At 39.7% G+C, this 21,679-nt stretch overlaps 2 protein-coding genes across 3 annotated transcripts in view; one reads left to right on the top strand and one right to left on the bottom strand.

The window, feature by feature from the left end:
* Positions 1–941: 941 nt before the first annotated feature.
* Positions 942–13,769, bottom strand: RWDD4 (RWD domain containing 4). Of its 2 annotated transcripts, XM_047772320.1 has the most exons (8): positions 13,489–13,769; positions 10,481–10,561; positions 7,197–7,306; positions 6,959–7,106; positions 5,656–5,773; positions 2,583–2,632; positions 2,444–2,446; positions 942–1,804 (listed from the first exon to the last, which is right to left on the bottom strand). In XM_047772320.1, the coding sequence occupies exons 1-8, from the start codon at positions 13,510–13,512 to the stop codon at positions 1,772–1,774; spliced, it is 567 nt and encodes a 188-aa protein (XP_047628276.1). In that variant the 5' UTR covers positions 13,513–13,769; the 3' UTR covers positions 942–1,771. The 2 variants fall into 2 exon arrangements, with proteins under 2 accessions (XP_047628276.1, XP_047628277.1); XM_047772321.1 differs by lacking the exon at positions 13,489–13,769 and having other exon boundaries at positions 7,197–7,302.
* A 1,211-nt stretch (positions 13,770–14,980) lies between these two features.
* Positions 14,981–21,679, top strand: part of TRAPPC11 (trafficking protein particle complex subunit 11) — a 49,934-nt gene continuing 43,235 nt past the window's right edge. Inside the window, 4 exon segments of the mRNA XM_047772319.1 lie at positions 14,981–15,087; positions 16,946–17,170; positions 19,544–19,713; positions 20,546–20,616. Of these exon segments, the coding sequence (XP_047628275.1) occupies positions 15,034–15,087; positions 16,946–17,170; positions 19,544–19,713; positions 20,546–20,616 (520 nt within the window). The 5' untranslated portion in view covers positions 14,981–15,033.

Below are 21,679 nucleotides of genomic sequence, written 5' to 3' on the forward strand. Positions count from 1 at the left end.
AGAATCTTCAGAGCAAAGCATTTTCCTCCACTGGCAGATCTAGTGGTTTCAGTTTCGTTAAAAATCAGGCAAACAAATCAACATAACAAACACACACACAACCCCCAAACCAAAGCTGGCATATTCCAGGGGTCCTGAATTTTGACCTACCATATTAATTCAAGAAATAAAATGGGATTCAGCATTTAAAAATGAGACTGAAGTTCTTCACCATAATTATACTTCCTTTATAATTCAAACGATTTAACTGAAGCCAATGTTAACCTAGCAAAAACCCAGGATACAATTCAAACTTCCTTTTGCTAAGGAAACCTCTTAGTTAAATATTCTTTAAAAACTCAGACCCAAGCTGCACAGGTATAATTTGAAGAACCAACAACTGACCCTTCCAGACACCACAACAGTAGTTCTAAGGGTTTTTGAAGCTGGGAGCACATACAGAATCACCATAAATCACACATACACATCAGTAACTTCCTCATAACACTACACTAATAGTTTCCTCTATGAATGACTTAAAAAATAATCAAGCATGTACTATAGCTTTAGCATTTAAAAGACTTCTATGTCCATTTGGGCTGAGACATACATTTGTTTTTGTTTTTTTGCTTTTTTTGGGCCACACACATGGCATATGGAGGTTCCCAGTCTAGGGATCTAACCAGAGCTGTAGCCGCCGGCCTACACCACAGCCACAGCAATGCTAGATCCTAGCCAAGTCTTCGACCTACACCACAGCTCATGGCACCGCCAGATCCTTAACCCACTGAGCAAGGCCAGGGATCAAACCCAAAACCTCATGGTTCCTAGTCAGATTCGTTTCCACCCACCACAGTGGGAACTCCTGAGACATATATTTGGATACTCGAAAACAAACATGGCTTGAAATATGATTTTCTATTAAAACGTTTAGAAGAACTGTTACCAAACAACTAAAAATATACAATGACAGATAAATAGGAATTTATTAAAACCACTGTCTCTAGTAACATAAAAAATTAAATATTAAGGCATCTTTTATCCCCACCTTGGTATATGTAGCAAAGAGAAATGTTTTAAATAGGAAACAGCACTTCTGTTCAAATGCTTTCTAATGTATTTGGCAGATTTGGGGTTTTTTTCTTTCTCCTCTTCCACATACCATGAAAGCTCTGTGATCAAAAGTCATGACCCAAACCAAGAGAAATGGATAAACAAATACTCATTTATTAAAAAGCAGTTCACCCTTGAAAAATAAAAAGGAACTACAAATAGTATGTATAAAGTTCAAATTCTAGTATTTAAATTTCTCTGAAGCAATTTATGCTTCAGTCATTAAGAGAAAGAACGGATGAGGACTTAAAAGACGAGAAGCCTACTGACATGGATCACATGCTGGACTCACTGCTCACTCAGAATTCCCTCCATCGAGATGAGCACTGAAAAGGGCTTCATATTCCTTTAAAAAATCACATCCACTAGAATCAGATTATATAAATTAGCACATTATTTATAATTGCTCATATGTGTCCATTTACAAAGCCCTACTGGCTTCCAGAGCATACTAAACAGTAGTAATGTTCACCTTTTATTAAGGCAAGTTTGTGAAAATAATTTAACACAACCAGATCTCTTCATGAACTTTCAGCTTAAAACATTTCTTTTTACATAAGAAACATACAAAAAAATTGTTTTATAAAAAGTCACCTCAATTCCAGAAAAGAGTAATGAAAGATTCTGAACCCCGTTTACTTTTTAAGGGATGCGCTTCCCTCGTCTCAAATTCCAAGAACTATTCATCATCTTTAGAGCCAGTTTTGCTTAACTATAAAAAAAGAGGAGAGAAATGTTCAATGAGTTTAAGCTGTCATAGTAGTAGAGTTCCTGATTTCCACTTAATAGCAAAAGCAAACATTTACAGTTAATAGAACAAAAGGCAACAAGGTTCAAGTAACCTGCACCACCTACGGCTTTCACCATATGCAACTACCTCCCAACTTCAGGCTCAGCTACTTTAAACAGGATTCTTTGAAAACATAACCTCACTGTGTGATGTCTCACATGGGGAATGAATGCACTGCGTTAAAGATCAGTTGATGAGTAATGCAAGAAAAACACGGAGAGAAATCGGCAAAAAATTCCAAGTAGAAAGTAAGCAATTTTAAACAACAAAAATAGAAAATCTTTCTGGACAATGGTGGGAAACTACATTTTAGGGTTTGCCCTAAAAAATACTAAACTTCTACTAAGAGATCAAGCCACTCCTTTTCATGACTTGTTTCTGAAAATTCCCTATTGTCAATAGTCATATTTAAGTTCATCCACTCTTAAGAGGTATTTCAACAGACATCTTTTACTGTAGTTAAAACTCATTTCTACAGTTTTCCATTGTTCAAAAAAAGAAAACCTAAAACTGAGGGTGTTGGGAAGAGAAAAATGTAAAGGATATTTCAAAAATACTTACATGCTGAATGTGAAAAAGGAAACAGACATCCAGGTAAAATCCAAAGGTTGATGGGGAGAAAATGGAAGATACAAATTTTGTTATTAGAAGGCAATGATTGTAACAATTTTTTGAAGACTGGATTATAAATATTATATACCTTCACCACATCAACCCAGTTCCATCCTCGAGGAAGTTCTCCTTTGTGATCTAGAGGATAAAAACAGTAACTTTATTTCTAAGACCAATCAATGACATTTAAATTTCAGGAAGATTTTATATACTATTCTCTACAACAAATGGGTTAAAGATTTAAATCACTTATTATTCCAACTTATTATTAAGTTGGAAAAGTAGTTTACCATCATTGTGAACCGCAAGCACTGTTCTCCTGGGGATACTTGCAAAGTATTTCAGGTGTACCTCTTTTCACATTTACCCTGTTTTCATTGAAGACAAAACCTGATAGCGAGGATAAAATATGGAGGTGAGCTGGTAACGCCTGGAAAAAGAGCTAATCAGTGTCTTAGTTTTATGCTTTTGCACAATTTCACTGCTTATGGAAATAAGAAGTTGTGTGTTTGCTGTTTCCAGGGTTAGCATTCACACAAAGAAGCAGGCTGGAGACAAGAGGCCTTCTCAACAAATGTCTGCCTTCAAACCTAACAGGAGGCCAGACAACTTATTATTAACTGCTGTGCTCCAATAAAATATCCATTATTTAATCCAACTTTCTTTAATCAGGGCTTTAATCTGTTGTGAGTGCTTCAAAGAAAGCTCAATCTTTTTATTTATTTATTTTGGCTTTTTTAGGGCTGCATTCGTGGCATATGGAGGTTCCCAGCTAGGGGTCAAATTGGAGCTGTAGCTCAATCTTTTTATAACAATTTACAGTTTATGAAGTAATTCCACTCTTTTAATATTGAAATTTGAAGAACAGTTTACTAAATGCAATCTAAAAGTTTTTCAATTTAAAATTGTTTGATTTTGTCTCTTTGCTTGATGTATCTATATGTCTCATTTTATGAAATCCTCAAAATTTACATTCAAATCAGGTACAATTTTTATTTATTTATTTATTTATTTTTTATCTTTTCTAGGGTCATATCCCCGGTATATGGAAGATATGGAAGTTCCCAGGCTAGGGGTTGTATCAGAGCTGCAGCTGCCCGCCTTCACCACAGTCACAACAATGTGGGATCTGAGCCTTGTTTGTGACCTACACCCCAGCTCATGGCAACACAGGATCCTTAACCTACTGAGTGAGGCCAGGGATTGAACCCTTGTCCTCACAGATACTAGTCGTGTTCATTACTGCTGAGTCATGATGGGAACTCCAGGTACACTAATTTTATAGTAAGAGAAACAAAAATTAACCCTGTGATTCTCACAGGAGAAAAGCAGGATCACTGGAACTCAGTTTTAGGTGCTAATGGTTCTTTCCCCTTCATGCCAGTTAGAATCTTTTCTCACTGGTTACTGGTTATAAGGGGCATGGGGACAGATCAGCAATGCTGGTAACTAAAACTTAACCCATAGTGCCATGATTGTCCCATTAAAGCTGTATTTGGAATGCAAGTCTCAAGTCATAAGCTCCTATACCAAAATTACAGGATGATAAGGTGGCTGTCATCGAGGAAAGGGAGGTAGGGAGATACTAATGAAAGGGACTGACCACAGGTCACTATGGATGAAAATAAGAGGTAACGAACTAACATAAATGCTAAACATCCAAAAAGAAAAGAACCAAAATTCTAAAAAACACAGACTGTAATGGCTACAATTTACTGCTTCTGTTGTTTATCCTTGGATGCTGTCAGTAGACTTAATGGATTCTCAGATTTTTAATTTTTTTTATTTTAATTTTTTGCCTTTTTTTTTTCTTCCATGGGCCACACTAGCTGCATATTGAGGTTCCAGGATAGGGGTCTAATAGGAGCTATAGCTGCCAGCCTACACCACAGCCACAGCAACATGGGATCTGAGCCAAGTCTGCGACCTACACCAGAGCTCACAGCAATGCCAGATGGTTGACCCACTGAGTGAGTCCAGGGATCGAACCTACAACCTCATGGTTCCTAGTCAGATCCATTTCCGCTGCGCCATGATGGGAACTCCGGATTCTCAGATTTTTTATTTCATAAACCATCACAATTTAAAAAATGTATTTTGAGGGCCAACACAGGTTGCTCTTTTTATCCCACCACAAATACCATTAAACAAAACAAACAACCAAAAAACTACCATCACTTTATAAAAGAAAGGGCATTATTTTAAATCTTTTCACCAAAGTAAAAGGGTCAGTTCTTCTAATAAAGGGCAGCTTGTACCCTTATACCAATAACACACACACACAGACCTAGGTACACACATGTATATGTACATAAATGCATAAATGCACATATAATATTTTCCTTAAGTGGGAAAAAAGTCAGATTAATGTCAATTTGCAAAGTTTTAGATTAAATTAAAAAAAGGATCAAGGGAGTTCCCGATATGACGCAGTGGTTAACGAATCTGACTAGGAACCATGAGGTTGTGGGTTCGATCCCTGGCCTTGCTCAGTGGGTTAAGGATCTGGCGTTGCCGTGAGCTGTGGTGTAGGTCTCAGATGTGGCTCAGATCCTGAGTTGCTGTGGCTCTGGCGTAGGCCGGTGGCTACAGCTCCGATTAGACCCCTAGCCTGGGAACCTCCATACACCACAGGAGCGGCTCAAGAAAAGGCAAAAAGACAAAAAAAAAAAATCAAATATGTATTCTTAAATCTCACTGATGTAAGAATAAAGTCAACTATAGACAAAAGCATTAAATTATTTATTGTGTGAAGATCTAATGGTATACCAGGCTTCACCTCAAATTAGAGGTGTATTTCAAAAAAACTTCAATAATATACTTATCTGTCATAAAGGTAAACAATTTGGAACATGTCTGAGAAGGTACCAGTGGGACACACATTTGTTCACTACTCTAATGTCCCACAGTCTTAAGACTCATTCATAGTTACTCTGCCACTCGGTTAACTTATTCTCAAATGTTTATCTCTTGTGGTAAAAGGAGTAACAAATATTTTCAGTATACGTCTGTGACCTAAAATAGTCGCTGATCCAAATGTTCCAAGAATAGACTATAGAGAACTAATCTTCTCAATCTAAATAACTGCTATTAAGCATCCATGTCACATCAAAAAGAAACATGGTTACATACGTTATAAAAGAAAAAAAAGTAACACAAACCTGTTTTATCTGCCAGCTTACGTTTCTGGGCTTTTGAAAGTTGTTCTTTTTTGTCTTTTTTCTTACTGGATGGGGCTGTGTTTGGAGCTTCAGTTGAGATGATATTGCTTATGGATGTCTAGGAAAAAAAGAAATAATTCTTGGACTCAAGCCTTAAAACTTACTAAATTATACTACATATGGCTACAACCTGCAATAAGTTAACAATTTTTAAGTGTGTGAAGTAGCAGAATCCTTTATTATTATATTCATTTATTAGATCAGGTGACTTTAACCCATTATTGGTTTCACTCTCCTCAAAGTTCACATTAAGGGATATGATATTAGGTACACTGCTAGAACCAGGTCCCTGAGGAAGAAGGTCTGATGTCAGCATTATGCTTAAGCTCTGAAGTGCCAAGATAATTTTACAATTCAGTTCATTTGTTAGTATTTGAAAGTTTAAATATGTCTTTAGAAAAACCATCTGTGCCTACACCAGAGATCGAGCTGCCACTCGCCACTGCTTCTCCAGCTGCCTCTCAGCATCTGCCTGGACTCTGCTGGAAAGGTGGATGCCAGGACTACTCATGATCTTTGGTTCATAGACAAAACTCAACTGATACTGACCACTGAAAGTCTGTCAGTGCACAATGTAGTGCAAAGGGGTCCAACACACACCTACTTAAGGTCATAAAGGATGATTATTTCCTAAAATAATTCTAGAAATATAACCATTTTCTTTTCCTATTTAACAGAGGCTCCTTAAGCTGCAACATCTTCAAATTGAATTGTGGCAGGCTTACTCACAATTAAATAAGCCTCAAGGAGAAAGTACGTAATTTCATATGTATTTCACCACTACATAAGGAATGCTCTGAGCTTTGTGAAGATATTAAATAAATTTGAAAAAACAGGAATTCTCTGCTGGCCTAGTGGCTAAACATCCAGCATTGTCATTGCTGTAGCTCAGGTCACTGCTGAGGTGCAGCTTTGATCCAAATCCCTAGCCCAGGAATTTCCAGATGTTGCAGGCCTGGCCAAAAAAAAAAAAATTTAGTTCTACATATCTTGGTTTTGGTGGGCACATGAAGCATTCTAATCTTATGTGAAGGGTAAGGTCTAGAGAATATAATTCCATTTTTAAGGATAAACACACACTAAGAAATCTAAAATTCATGGCCTTAACTCGGACGTAACTCTCTTTTTAAACCTAACACAAAGTCTCCTTCCAATTAAAAAAAATAATAACTAGTAAAAATGAATTACTAGCAGAGTTAAACCCGAATAAACAAAATGTGGCAAAAACAAATGCCTGGCTCACAGCAGAATGAATGGGATGGTGATTCTCCATGAACTGCTCCTTATTGTCCTTGGCGTATTCGAACAACGTGTACGTCATGGCAGTCCCGAGATTAACTTCCACTGCTTCCTGTAACTTGGCTAAGATGCTCTGCTTTACAGCTGATGATCTAGAAAAGCACGAGAAATATACTGCTAAGAGAAAAGTAACAAAAGAGAGAGTGACCAGAAAACCCTAATGAAAACAAAACAATACTTACATGGTGTTGTTAAAAAAGGCGTTCATAGATATGATTGGAGGGGTCTGGGGATAGGTTTCTGTCCAGGAAATCTCTATTAAAAAGGCTTTCGGATCACCGTTTTCACCTATCTGAAAAAAAGGGAACTCTTAGACTTGTAAAAAGAAATACAAAGACAATATTAAATTATGATCTTTATTTTTTAAATGATTATTTTTTCCATTATAGCTGGTTTATAGTGTTCTGTCAATTTTCTACTGTACAGCAAAGTGACTCAGTCATCCATGCATATATACATTCCTTTTTTCACTTTATCATGTTCCATCATAAGTGACTAGACATAGTTCCCAGTGCTATACGCAGGATCTCATTGCTTATCCATTCCAAAGGCAAGAGTTTGCATCTATTAACCCCAGATTCTCAGTCCATCCCACTCCCTTCCCCTCCCCCTTGGCAACCACAAGTCTGTTCTCCAATCATCATCTTAAAATGATGAATTCCGGAGTTCCTGTCATGGCGCAGTGGTTAACGAATCCGACTAGGAACCATGAGGTTGCGGGTTCGGTCCCTGCCCTTGCTCAGTGGGTTGACGATCCAGCGTTGCCGTGAGCTGTGGTGTAGGTTGCAGACGTGGCTCGGATCCCGCGTTGCTGTGGCTCTGGCGTAGGCCGGTGGCTGCAGCTCCGATTGGACCCCTAGCCTGGGAAAATCCATATGCCGCGGGAGCGGCCCAAGAAATAGCAAAAAGATGAAAAACAAACAAACAAACCAAAAATGGGCAAAGGATCTAAACAAATACTTCTCCAAAAGAGGACATATTAAATAGCCAAAAATAAATAAATAAATAAATAAATAAATAAATAAAATAAAATTATGAATTCCTTCCAATGCTTGTGGTCAGATTAGAAGTGTACTATTTTGAGAAGTTCAGGGGTATGGGATAAGACCCAGGAGACAGTGAGAGCAGTATAAATGGAGGCTGATCCTCAATTCATTCCTACTCTGTTTTAACAGCTTTAGCTGATGTCCATGGCCTCTCTGGCCAGCCTCCAGCTTTTTCCAGCACCAAGACTATGTCCATTATTTTTTGTTTCATCAAAGCTTTCTGAGGACAAATATAAGACATCAACTAACCCACTGAGCCATGAAGGGAACTCCCTGGACAGCGACTTTTGAGTAAGTTTTTTTCTTTTTTATTCTTTTGTTGAGGTATAACTAACATACATTATATTAGTTTTAGGTAGACATTATAATGATTCAATATTTGTATATATTGCAAAATGATCACCACAGTTAGTCTAGTTAACATTGATCACCACACAGTTACAATTTTTTTCCCCTTGTGATGAGAACTTTTAAGGTCTACTCTCTTGGCAACTGTCAAATACATAACAGGCCATTATTAACTAAGTCACCATGATGTACATTATATCCCCGGGACTTATTTATTTTATAATTCAAATTTCCTATCTTTTGACTCCTTATTTGACCTGAATTATTTAAAGATGCCTTTTCTTTTTTTTTTTTTTGCTTTCTCCAGCTTTTTTATACTTAATATTACAGAAAAACTGGAATAGACCAATGAACACTCACTGATATGTATCTTATTCACCACATACCTTTTACTCCACCTACCTTCTCTTTCTTCCGCTTTACTACCAGATCAACAAACCTTCCCCAATGTATGGGATTTTCTCCCTTTGGTTTTTTGTTGAACCATTTGAAAGTAAACTGCAGACATCATGAAGGGTCTTAAATATTTATGAGTAAACTATCCTACGGGTCACAGCAGTGTCCATCAGATAGGACACACATGTCCTGCAGCATCCTGGAAGCTGTGCTCCATGAGTACCTGCTGGTGTCAACACAGACATTCAGCAAAGTGTAGGGGGCTCTCCCACTTGCTGGGGGAGAGTGGCCATGGCTGGGGAGGTCTGGGGAGGAGGCTGTATTCAAATAGAAGGGCCTAGGGCTTAACTTCACAGTTAACTTTGGCCATTAAAAGTCTCTTTGTCATTACATAAGTGGAATGGTGTAAGAATTCTGGAGCTTGAAAAGGAATTGAGAAGCGCTGAGCAGAGAGGGGAGTTTCTAAAGGAAATAACTATAAAGGATTTGCTTCCTGTGAAGTCAATAACAATCGTGCATAAGGACCATTTCTCAATTTATTTTTTCTTCTTTGGCCACCCTGTGGCATAGGGAGTTCCTGGGGGCCAGGGATCAGATCCAAGCTGCAGTTGAGACCTATACTGCAGCTGCGGTAATGCCGGATCCTTTAACCCACTGTGCTGGGCTGGTGATCAAATCTGCACCCTGGCACTCCAGAGACGCCTCCGATCCCACTGTGTCACAGTGGGAACCCCTCAATTTATCTTAAATGGTGACAATGTTAATAACTGTTAAGTCTCTCATAAATCTACAAAATACTTTCCTCAACCACCCACGATTACTTAAAATCGTTTGGATGAATGGGCTGTTATTTATTTACTAAATAAAATACTGGTACTGCTTCTTGTTGAAAAAGAGTTATAAGCTACCTTTATTTTAAAGAAAAATCAACATTTCACATATGTAAAAAAATATTCACATATATTGATAACATAGAACATCAACTTTTCTTGACTAAATTATAGGGTAATAAAAACAATGCTAGACTCGGAACAGAGACCTGGATTTTAATCCTAATATTTATCAGTATCAGCTGTGGGAGCTTAGAAAGTTAGGACTGAGAGAAGTTACCTTTAAGATTGGAAGGTAAAACCACATAATTTCCAATGTTTCTTCCATTTCTAACATTTTATAATTCTATCGCAATAAAAATATGTTTATCTTAGTTTTTAAAAGTTTTGAATTAAGTTTTCAAAGGTTAAAAATAATGGCTGTCATGGCGATGAGTTTTCATTTAAATGTTTCAGCAAATCCAAAGACATAATAAATGCACACCACCAAATTAAAAAACCAAACTAGGGAGTTCCTGTTGTGGCAAAGTGGAAACAAAACCGACTAGTATCCATGAGGATGCAGGTAAGATCCCTGGCTTCGTTCAATGGGTTAAGGATCCGGCATTGCCATAAGCCGTGGTTTAGGTTGCAGACACGGCTCGGATCCTGAGTTGCTGTGGCTGTGGCTGTGGCTGGCAGCTGCAGCTCTGATTCAGCCCCTAGCCTGGGAACTTCCATATGCCAGGTGCGGCCCTAAAAAGCAAACTATATAAATAAATAAATAGAACTAAACTAGCATTTTAAAAAGCAACTTCAGTCTTTCCCAACAAAGCAGTAAAAGCTCCTGCTCATGCCAGGTCTTACCCTATATTGAAATGAAACTGGACTTAATTCCCGGAAACTTTCATCTCCTTCATAAATGGAACGCAATGCCTCCAGTTCCATCTGAAAGAAAGGAATCAAGTGAGCGTGGTTTAGTCATATAAATGGATTAGAAACAAAGAGTCTGTTGTTTCTGATTCGAGCCCACTCAAACCACATATAACCTGACTAACTTACATGGCCTTCAATGTTTCTAACACTTGTGCATATACTAACACGTCACAATGATAATCTTGACTTGATCACCATGTGCCAAGCACCGTGAAGCATTTTACAGGGGATTACCTTGCTTAATTCTTAAATCACTCCTGTGAAGATCTTATTATTTTCTCCTTCCTACCATGGAGGAAAGTAAGATTCAGTTTAAAGCAACTCCAGAGCCTGTGCCCTTTTGCTGTGTCTGGGGCAGAAAGAGTATTAAGAGAAATATGAAACTCAGTAATTCCCCATTATTTACGTATATTATTTACATTTGTAATGCCTACTACAGAATGATACAAAACTTGAAAAAAGACTTAGAGACAATAAAAAGAACTTTTCAAAATGGTAGTTAGAAAAGAGCTGACAAGTTTCTATCTAAGATGGGAAAAAAGACTACAAGAGAAAATATGTAACCAGCAATCCTTGACTGGAAGTATTTCTCAGAACACTGTGGGCTTACAAATGAGGAGACCCAATCACTGTTGTGATTACTGACAAATACCTAAGAAGAGATAAAGAAGAAAGGCTGTACTTGGGTATGTATTTTAGTTTCCAAAAACATGCATGTCTTTAGTTAGTTGTACGAACTAAAGATGGTGATTGTGATCTACATGGACAACATTTTAGGACAGATCATTCAAGAAGGAGTTTGTAAGGCCCCAGGAGAGTACGGAGTGGCGCCTAAGCCTTGGCAAGTATATGAAAGACAAGGAATGTGTACACAGTCCTTCTCAGGGAGGGTGACCGGGTTGGGACATTAGGGAAATACACAAAACAGTCTACCTGGATTTCAGCCAGGCCTCATAGGTTTCTCTCGCTACCTTCACAGAAAAAAAAAAAAAAAATACACACACACACACACACATATATAAATTCAAACTGGATTCAAGAATAACTGAGACGAGACAGGAACAAACAACCTTGCTCAAAATGCACTGCTGCTCCTTTAGTCCTTAATCCTTTCCCATATTTCAATTAAATGACTTGGACAGGAACATAAACTGAAGACTGGCCTATCAAACTTGTGGATGACTATTTGATGGGATAGTGAATCATGCTGATGGCAGAAGAATGTAAAAAGCCCTTGAGAAACAACCTAACAAGATGAAACTTTACAGGGTAAGTAGAAGAACTTGTCCTTAGATACCAAAACATACAAAGTGGAGGATAATAGACAAACCAGGAGTTCCTGTCGTGGCGCAGTGGTTAACGAATCCGACTAGGAACCATGAGGTTGCGGGTTCAATCCCTGGCCTTGCTCAGTGGGTTAAGGATCTGGTGTTGCCGTGAGCTGTGGTATAGGCCATAGACATGGCTTGGATCCTGCACTGCTGTGGTTGTGGTGTAGGCTGGTGGCTACAGCTCCAATTAGACCCCTAGCCTGGGAACCTCCATATGGAGCAGCCCTAGAAAAGGCAAAAAGACAAAAAAATAAAAAAATAAAAAATAATAAAAAAAAGACAAACCACTCTGCATAAAGCACTTTGAGGGTTCTAGTTGACAGGAAATCCATGTGTAGAAAACTGTGATGCCACAATTTAAAAACAGAACATAAATAAACTTATAATCTGTCCACAGACACACAATTCCAGAAGAGTGAAGGACTAAATAGAATGAATAAATGGAAAAAAGCTAAAGAACCAGTTAGTATAAGGAGGAGGTCTGAAAAACCAGGCATAAAAATGAACTTCAAGTGTCTGAAAATCAGCCCTGTGGAAGAAGAATGGAACTTTATTGTTAAATGGAGGTCCCTGGTTTTCACACAGGAATTTTGACCCAGCAAATCTCAGGTAGAGTGTAGGTGTCTGTTTTTCCAACCATCATCAAGTGGTTCTAGGCAGTGGTCCATGGGCCAAACTTGGAGAAACATTACACTATATGCTCCCAGCTTCACAGTAAGAACTGCCCATGCCTTAGCTTCGAAACTCACCAAGCAAGAATGGTCTAGAAGGATTCAGATACCACAGCTTGTCAGGCTTCTTTAAAGGCAACTTCTGATCCAGAGATTCCAGGACATCTATCATGTCAAAGTGCTTTCAAGTTGTATATTCTAAATGCAGAGTGAACTACTTTGACTCTAGTCCTGATTCTTCCGCAAACTCACTCTGATGCCTTGGGGCAATCACTTTATAGACCCTTCTTATCGACACACCTTATAAATTTAGAAGGTTCCCCTAGAGATGACCCCTCCAACTCGAATATATGATTTAATGTCAAAGGGCATTTCAAAGAAAATACCTAAGTGTAAATAAACCACACAATTCCAGTATCACATGTAAGCTCAAAATAGACTTTGTATCCACTAGACAACCACCAGGTGGTTAAATTAAATGATTCCACCAAACAATATGGCCAGAAGACACTGGTGTCATCATTTTCCTGCACCAGAAACCTAACTCATTCAACTTTATCTACCAGCCAACAGATTTTAAATTTTAAAGGTCATTAGATTCCAAAGATCCTAACTCAGAAAACACGCGCTAAACAACACGCGGGATTTAAGGCCAGCCAAGTGTACGGGATCGCGGACCAAGTACACCCGTCCTTGTTAGCAGGAGACCTGGGGGTACCCCAGGGTTTGCCAAGCAGAAAACTGCCGGGGGAGGAAAGACAGAGGCGACTCCTTAACCATGAGGCGAGCCAGGCCTCTCCTCGCAGGACACCGGTAAACTTGAGGCACCCCAGCCAGACCCTCACTCCAGGGGCGAGGACAAGTGCCAGGCTGGGGCGCGGGGATCAGCCGGGGAACCGCGCTTGCGCGGGAAAGGGGCGTCCAGCCCGGGACTCACCTCCTGGTCTTCGTTGGCACTCATCGCACCGGTCACGGGGTGCCTCCCGGGCTGACTGAGTTCGCGACAACGAAGGGAAAGCGAGTGCAGCGGCCCCGAGGATGCAGCGTCCCCACTTCTACGCCCTCGGCTGCGGAGACACACCCTTCACATTGAGGACGAGAGTCACGCGCGCCCTCGGCCCCTGAGCAACGCAAAGCAGTCTTCTGGGGGCTGTGGGAGGGGACCCGACAGCCTAGGCAGCTGGGGCACCGGAGCGTGGGAGGAGGGGCTCCGAGCGGTAACGACAGAGGCCCCGCCTCCTCCTTATGGCTTTTCCTATTGGCTGGTTCTCTCCCCGCCCTCAACTCCTGCTCCTATAAAATATGAAGCGTCTTCTTACGCTTTGCGGAAAAGCGTAAAGTTCCGGGATGGCGATTGGTGTGGCGCACTATCACTCAGGCTCAGAAAGTGCTTCCTGTGCCTGCGCAGGTGGGCACTGGGAAGTCTGAGGTGCTGGCTCTGGCTCTGGGGCGGTGGCGGTCTCAAGGTTTCTGGCGTCCTCTGACATCTTTGCCTTTTCCCCTTACTCCTCCCCCGGCTGGCGGCGGCCCACCACTGCTGCAGCGGGCCCGGGCGTGCGGCCTGGGTGAGTCCCGATCGGGAGACCAGCAGGGCCGGGCGAGACTGCCGAGGGAGGGAGCTAGAGTTTAACAATGCTGGTTTGGGGGGCCTGCGAGTCTACGAGTGCATTTCTTTTTTAGTTTCTGAAGAAAAGATGCACCTGTTTCTGGGGCCTCCTGGGTTAAGGGGGAGGAAAGGAAAGGAGAAAGCGTCTGTCTTAAGGGCTGCAGCATTTCCTTTCCGCCTTTGCTCATTGGAACTACCAGGGCGGAGTTCTGCGACCCTGGGGACGGCATCGTTTCCTAAGTCAGACTGTTGCTTCACATCCTCAACATCAGCTTTTGTTTTACCATCCCTGCCCCAAACTGTCGTTCCTCTTTTAATCGTTTTATAGTCGGACTTCTTTGGATTCCCATCCTTATTGGCCTTGTGTCCTGCACTCTGAACCTCCGTTAATTAAAAAATAGTTAATGCATTTTTTAACCTGCCACTTTGATTAGATCACTTTTCTTTGCAATCTGTTATTCTTTCTATGAATGTTTCTTATTATTTTATGACCACGCCAGCTTCCGGGCGACTTCCTTCGCATTGCAAGATGTCCCATCCAGAGTGTTCACTTACTACTTGCGCACCTTCTTCCATGTCTTGGTTGCTTCACTGGTTTCTTCTAGGAGATCTGGAAATTTCTCCCATAGGCTGTCATCGAGATCCATACAGTCTTTGCACTCATCCTTTGCTGATAGTCTTCCCATTTTTTTGGCTGAAGAATTGGCGCAGCCACTTCAAATGACAAAGCTTTCTAAGGTAGAATGTGGCAAAAATCTCCGGTAAAATTTTCGTACGGCAAATTTGTACAGGTACTGTATTTTAAAGCTTCACTATCCGGTGTAGTAGCCAGAAGCAGTATGTAGCTATTGAGCATTTGGAATAGGTTAGCCCGAAATGAGATGTGCTCTGAGTGTACACACCAGATTTCGAAGGCTTAGCATAAAAGAGGTAAAACATATTGCTATTAACTTTTATAGTAATGTTGAATTGATAATGTTTTTGGACATGTCGGTTAAGTAGAATATTATTAAAATTAATTTCTCCTGTTTCTCTTTAATATGACTGCTAGAAAGTTTAAAATTATGTGGTTTATATTATATTTCTCTTGGGCAAAATTGTGATTTTTAAATGCTTAAAAGTCATATCTGTTTCCCCTTATTTCCACTCCACGTTCAAAGACCACAGCTAATTCTCTTGAGCCCCTGGGATTATTAAAGGAAAGGGGCTTTTGGGACCCTGTCTAGACTCTCTGGTACCCAAATTGTGTTTTAACTATGTTTTTTATTTTCACTTCCCAAATTACCTCAAACTAGAATATTTCTTTTTCTGAACGTGCAGTCCTTAGCCCTCAAAGCTTAATTCTGTCCTCAAAATATCTGTTTAAATAATTCTTAAACTTCTAACTACTGTGGACATTTGTTGTCCTGGTAAGCTTTCCAAACCTTTTATCTAATACCCATTGTCCCTTCAGTACTTAAATATGGAAAAGCCTATTAGCCTTTCCTAAATTAACTTTTCAGTTAAAAATACTGTTTTGGTGATCAGCTGGTGGCAGAAGTGCTTCTCACTTTTCACAGAAACTGTATTTGAGTCCTGTATGCTATACTGGTGGACATCACCCCTCACCCCTTTTTTTTAATGATTTTTATTTTTTCCAATATAGCTGGTTTACGGTGTTCTGTCAATTTTCTACTGTACAACAAAGCAACTCAGTCACACATACATACATACATTCTTTTTCTCACATTGTCCTCCACCATAAGTGACCAGACATAGTTCCCAGTGCTATACAGCAGGATCTCATTGCTAATCCATTCCAGAGGCATTAGTTTGCATCTGTTAACCCCAGATTCCCAGTCCATCCAACTAACATCACCTTTTAAGTGAACCTTATGATAGCGGGACTTCCCTGTGGAATTATGTTGTTGGCCTGTGGTTTTTGTTACTCTCATGGGCCTGGATGTGGTTTATAATGACAGAGTAGAAACATGTCCTTCTAGAGGTTTCCATTGATTATTAGTTTTTTCCCTTGTAGATTTCCCTTTAAATTGTACATTTGTGTTAACTGTGGAGAAATGAGAAAACGTAGTTATTTAATTAGCCTGTTATTTTATAATATCTGAGGAAATCAGAAATTAGACAGAGAAATTAGAGTTGTATTTATTATATATGTAAGTCAATAGTTATTTTTCTTTGTAACTGTAATAGGTAATTTGAGCACATTCCTGCTTTCTTGGTCTGCTCATCCCAAAGTTCTGTACAGTGCGTTTTGAGATGTTACTGAAAATACTGATTTGTCTTAAAGTTGACTAAAGGCTTTGTAATATGAAAGATTTTTTTTAAAAAATACCAATAGTAAGTCAATTTTAATAGGTCCAACTCAGGAATGAAAAATTTCACCTCTTTTATTTGTTCAGTAGTTTGCACATACTCAAAACCTTTTTGTAATGTTGTTAAAGTGGTGGAGGTTCATATGTTAGATGTGGATGTGAGCTTATAAGAAATTAGTTATTGGAGTTTCTATTGTGGCACAGTGGAAACGAACCTGTCTAGTATCTGTGAGGATGTGGGTTTGATTCCTGGCCTCGCTCAGTGGATTAAGGATCTGGCATTGCCCTGAGCTGTGGTGTAGGGTGAAGATGTGGCTTGGATCCCGAGTCGCTCTGTCTGTGGTGTAGGCCTGCAGCAGTAGCTCTGATTCCACCCCTAGCCTGGGAACCTCCATGTGCTGTGAGTGCAGCCCTAAAAAGCAAAAAGGAAAAAAGAAAAGAAATTAGCTATTAATATGTTAACGTTTGCATTTCAGAATTTTTGTGACGCCTTGAACATGAGCCCTACACAGTGGGACTTCCCTGTGGAATTATGTTGTCGGCCTATGGCTTTTGTTACTCTCACGGGCCTGGATGTGGTTTATAATGCTGTCCATCGAGCCGTCTGGGATGCTTTCTGTGCCAATCGGAGGGCCGATCGAGTACCAATTTCTTTCAAGGTGCTCCCAGGTGACCACGAGTATCCCAAATGTAGACCCAAGGTAACAGCATTATGGTTGCACAGTGCCTCTCTTTCTCTCTCTCTTTCTTCCTCTTCCTCTCTCTCCTTTTCCCTTCTTTATATAGGTATATCTTTTTTGTTCCTGTATCTGTGCAGGAAAATCCCTGAGTTTATCAGGGATATGGTTACAGTGGTGCATGAAGAAAGTGCGAGGCATTTTCACATATGTAATACAGGCCAGGTGTATCTAATAATCACTTTTTTTTTAACCCCCCCAGAGGAATAATTGCTTTATAATTATTATGATTTCTATCCTACAAGACTAGGTTTTCCTTTTTTTTTTTTTTTTTTGGTCTTTCTGCCATTTCTTGGGCTGCCCCCGCAGCATATGGAGGTTCCCAGGCTAGGGGTTGAATTGGAGCTATAACTGCCAGCCTATAGTGCCAGAGCTACAGCAACACAGGATCCAAGCTGTGTCTGTGACCTACACCACAGCTCATGGCAATGCCGGATCCTTAACCCACTGAGCAAGGCCAGGGATAGAACCCACAACCTCATGGTTCCTCGTTGGATTCGTTAACCACTAAGCCATGATGGGAACTCCTAGGTTTTCCTTTTTTAAAAAAATTTGTTTGGAAAAACCCAAGTCTCCATGATTTTAACAAAGGCCGCTCTGAAGGGAAGGTCTCATTCACATTGCCGGTATCATTAGAGAATCCATAGTCTTTGCAGTTTGGTTCAGTTTCACACATATATTTTGCACACTTGTTCTGTGTTAGGTACCTGGAAGTGTGCAACAGGCTGGTGGTAGAAATTTAAATAAGGAGTTCCTTTCGTGGCTTAATGGTTAACACACCCCACTAGGATCCATTAGAATGTGGGTTCAATCCCTGGCCTTGCTCACTGGGTTAAGGATCTGGCACTGCCGTGGCTGTGGTATAAGCCCGGCAGCTGTAGCTCCAATTTGACCCATAGCCTGGGAACTTTTATATGCCGGGTGTGGCCCTAAAAGCAAAAAAAAGAAAGAAAGAAAGAAAGAAAGAAATTTAATTAAGACATAGTCTCCATCCTGGGTAAGGTCCGCATAAACTAAATGGAATAGGAAAGGTATTAAGTTCAAAACTGACTTTAGGGTGAACATCATGGTAGAGACTCTGATTTACTTGGAAAAATAATAATTATACTGACGATAGTTTTTATTAATACTAACAGCTTATTATGTACAGTGCTTTTTGTGTCAATTTACTTTTTTAAGAAAGTTATGTATATTGGTTAAGATTTATTGTAATCTTGCAAGGTGGGTCTGAAAGTCAGTTAATAAGACACATGGATCAGAATAAACTGCCCACTTTTTTTTTTTTTTTTTAACTTCTAGAGCAGTATTTCCTACCGACTGTTCTCTGGACCAAGTATATCACCATCACCTGGGGCATTTATTAAATATGTCATTAGTGGCTGTCCTTGGTTAAACAGGGCGGGTAGGTCCTGTTGATTGGTCACCAGCTGATTCTTTTGCATGTGTGTTTGAGATTCACATACTGGAGACACAGTTTCATATACGCAGCCCTAGAAACCCTGAGCTTTCTCTGCAGTTGTGGGAGTCATGGCTCCCCTGACCTTTACACTTTTTTTTTTTTTTAATGTGGTGTTTGTCAATAAAGGCCAGTGATGTAGCGTAGCTCACTCCCTTTCCTACTGGATTCATTCTCCTGAATTCTCATTTCACCATTCTCAGTTCTTCTGAGTCTGCAAGGTTTTTTTGTGCTGGGTTTCCTTCCCATCCTGTCTTTCCTCTTGTGAAGAAAACCTTGGACCAGCATGAGCTGCAGCAGTCTGAGTCAGTGCAGCGGCTTTGGGAGTTACTGAGACTGCACCTGGACTCTGCAGGGCTAACATGTCTCTCAAGTCCCCTTTCCAAGATGTGGGCTTCAGGCTGACCCCCGGGGACTGTTGTTACCCTCCAGTATTTAAGAATTGCCCTTTTTTTCCTTCGCCCACAAGTGAGGTACAGGGCCATCGTGTTTCGTCCTTTGAATCAAATGAAGCCAAATTGGATTTAGAGAATATTTGAGCATCTTTTTACAAGAACAGAAACTGGGACTGTGAGGAATATAGGTAGATAGCAGGAAAGGGACTCCTTACTTCCAGGTATTTGAAAGCCTTGACATCATTAGACATGCTTTGGCTTTGGTCATTGTTTGAATGGAAATGGCAGCTCTAGGGTTGAGATTCTACCTCCAGTGCTTGCTAGCTCTTACCTTGATCTGTAAGCCTGAACATTCACATCTTAAAAATGCAGTGTGTGTATATATTGAATGAGATAAATGCACATAAAATGCCCGAAACTCAGTACCAGGTGGTTTTTGCTGCTCTTGTAATCAAGTATCTCTTCACCTTTGGCTCGTGTTTGCAGAGAACTTCGTATGAATGGTACATTCCCAAAGGGATTTTGAAGACGGGCTGGATGAATAAACATCTGAATTTGGTGCCAGCTCTGGTGGTTGTGTTTTATGAACTGGATTGGGATGAGCCCCAGTGGAAAGAGAAGCAGTCTGAGTGTGCGACCAGAGTGGAAATAGTCAGGTATGGTCCCATTTGTCAGGTTGACTGTGTGGAGTCACCCACATCTGAAGTTTACTGACTTTATTGAAGGCAACTGACTGCTGTTAAAATCACAGTAGTCCTGGAGTTCCCTGGTGGCACAGCAGGTTAAGGGTCTGGTGTTGTCACTGCTGTGGCTTGTGTCACTCTGTGGCTTGGGTTTGACCCCTGGCCCAGGAACTTCAGCATGCTGGGGTGCAGCAAAAAAAAAAAGTCTGCATGACTGGTAGCATTACTGTTAACTTAAATAATGCTAAGCAATATGAAGAAATTGGAAGACAAATTGGTCTGAGTTTCCAAATGCTTTTTCTTGCTCTTATAGTGTTTTTTTTTTCAAAGATATAATGATTTGCTGTTTAGTATCATAAAACACTTTTTGCTTTATCATTTGTTTCATAGTAATTAAGAATTATTACTAAGTAATTATTAATTCATAATAATTCTTTTGGATGACTACTTTGTAATGTATCACTATAAAGAAATAAGTTGTGTAACTTTTACAGTAAAGTATATGTTAAACTTTTAAAAAAATTTTTTACTAGAGTATAGTTGATTTACAAAGTGTGTTACTAAACTTTTAAGGCAGATTTTTGTAAGGAATAGAAGCTTGATGTGAAATTATACATTTAAAATTTAATTTGTTGTGGCATAATATGTTTCTATGTGTGCAGGAAAAGAGTTCCCCTAATCTTGGGTTTTTTAAATGGAAATTTGTCTGTTTTTGGTTGAATTATCAAGCTTATACTTTTCGAAAGTCTTGAATACATTTTTTAAATTAAAACAACTTAATTTTATTGTTATTTTTCCACTGCAGGCAGAGTTTACAAGGCAGAAACACAAAAGTTGCAGTGGTTCTCATTCAGAAGAAAACCCCTTTGCCTCCAGGTAGCAAAAGATTAATTAACAACTAATTGATTGGTTCACCCCTCCAATTCTTATTACCAAGAGACGTAGTTTTTAATGTTAAAATCTTTTGTGCGATCAGTTATGGAAAAGATGATGTGTTAATTTTAAAAAGTACCAGTAATGCATGAATAAATGGCTTATTGTAAAAAAAAAAGAAAAACATTAAAGAATGCAGATCTTAAGCCCTGCTTCCCCAGTTCCACTTACCTCCCCATATCAGCACATAGCATTTGACAAAATAGTTATTGACTTGATTTTTTTAAAAGAGGGTTTTTTTTTGCTTATCTGAGATCTATTTAAAATTCTATCCTTTGTGTAATATTGTTTTCTTAATTTGAAGTAGGGCAGAGAAAAATGCTGTAGGATTTCTAATTTCCTGTGAGAAATGTTTTAGTTTTAAATGCTTGTTTCTTCTATCATCTCAGACTTTTAGAAGTGAAAATATTTTGTTTGTTTCTATGTTGAAACTCGAAGCATCTTAAATAGTTTTGGGAACCACTTTCATGAATTATTGCTTCCATTTTTAGTTATGGCTTTTGAAACAATTATGTGGTGTATCTGTTGGCATTACTTGGCCCATCTTGGCGCAGTGGAGAATTCCAGTGTTCCCCTGACAGCTCTGTATACTGTAACTTCTTCCTTTTTTTTTCTTTTGTCTTTTAGGGCTGCACCTCTGACATACGGAAGTTCCCATAGGGATTGAGTCAGAGCTATAGCCACTGTCCTATACCAGAGCCATAGTAACTCCAGATGCGAGCTGCATCTGTCACCTACACCACAGCTCATGGTAATGCTGGATCATTAACCCACTGAGTGAGGGCAGGGATCGAACCCGCATCCTCATGGATACTAGTCGGATTCCTTACTGCTGAGCCATGATGGGAGCTCCCTGCATGCCTAAGTTCTAAGCACGCCATAGTGCTCTTGAGGACCTAGGGGTCCTATAGACATGGGGGAAAGTGGTTTGGGTTTTTTCCTTATTGTCCCGATTTGGGGAAATATTCTTTTAGAAAAATACATTAATTATTTTCTCTCCTTATGG

Source organism: Phacochoerus africanus, chromosome 3 (genome assembly GCF_016906955.1).
Source record: "Phacochoerus africanus isolate WHEZ1 chromosome 3, ROS_Pafr_v1, whole genome shotgun sequence".
Lineage (NCBI taxonomy): Eukaryota > Metazoa > Chordata > Mammalia > Artiodactyla > Suidae > Phacochoerus > Phacochoerus africanus.

Bases quoted from the DNA above. Each gene is read 5' to 3' on its own strand.
- RWDD4 (XM_047772320.1), bottom strand. From the start codon at position 13,512: ATGAGTGCCAACGAAGACCAGGAG. The intron at 7,307-10,480 runs GTAAGACCTGGC...CCTTTTTTTCAG, and splicing joins CAGTTTCATTTCAATATAGG to ATAGGTGAAAACGGTGATCC. The intron at 7,107-7,196 runs GTAAGTATTGTT...GTGCTTTTCTAG, and splicing joins GCCTTTTTTAACAACACCAT to ATCATCAGCTGTAAAGCAGA.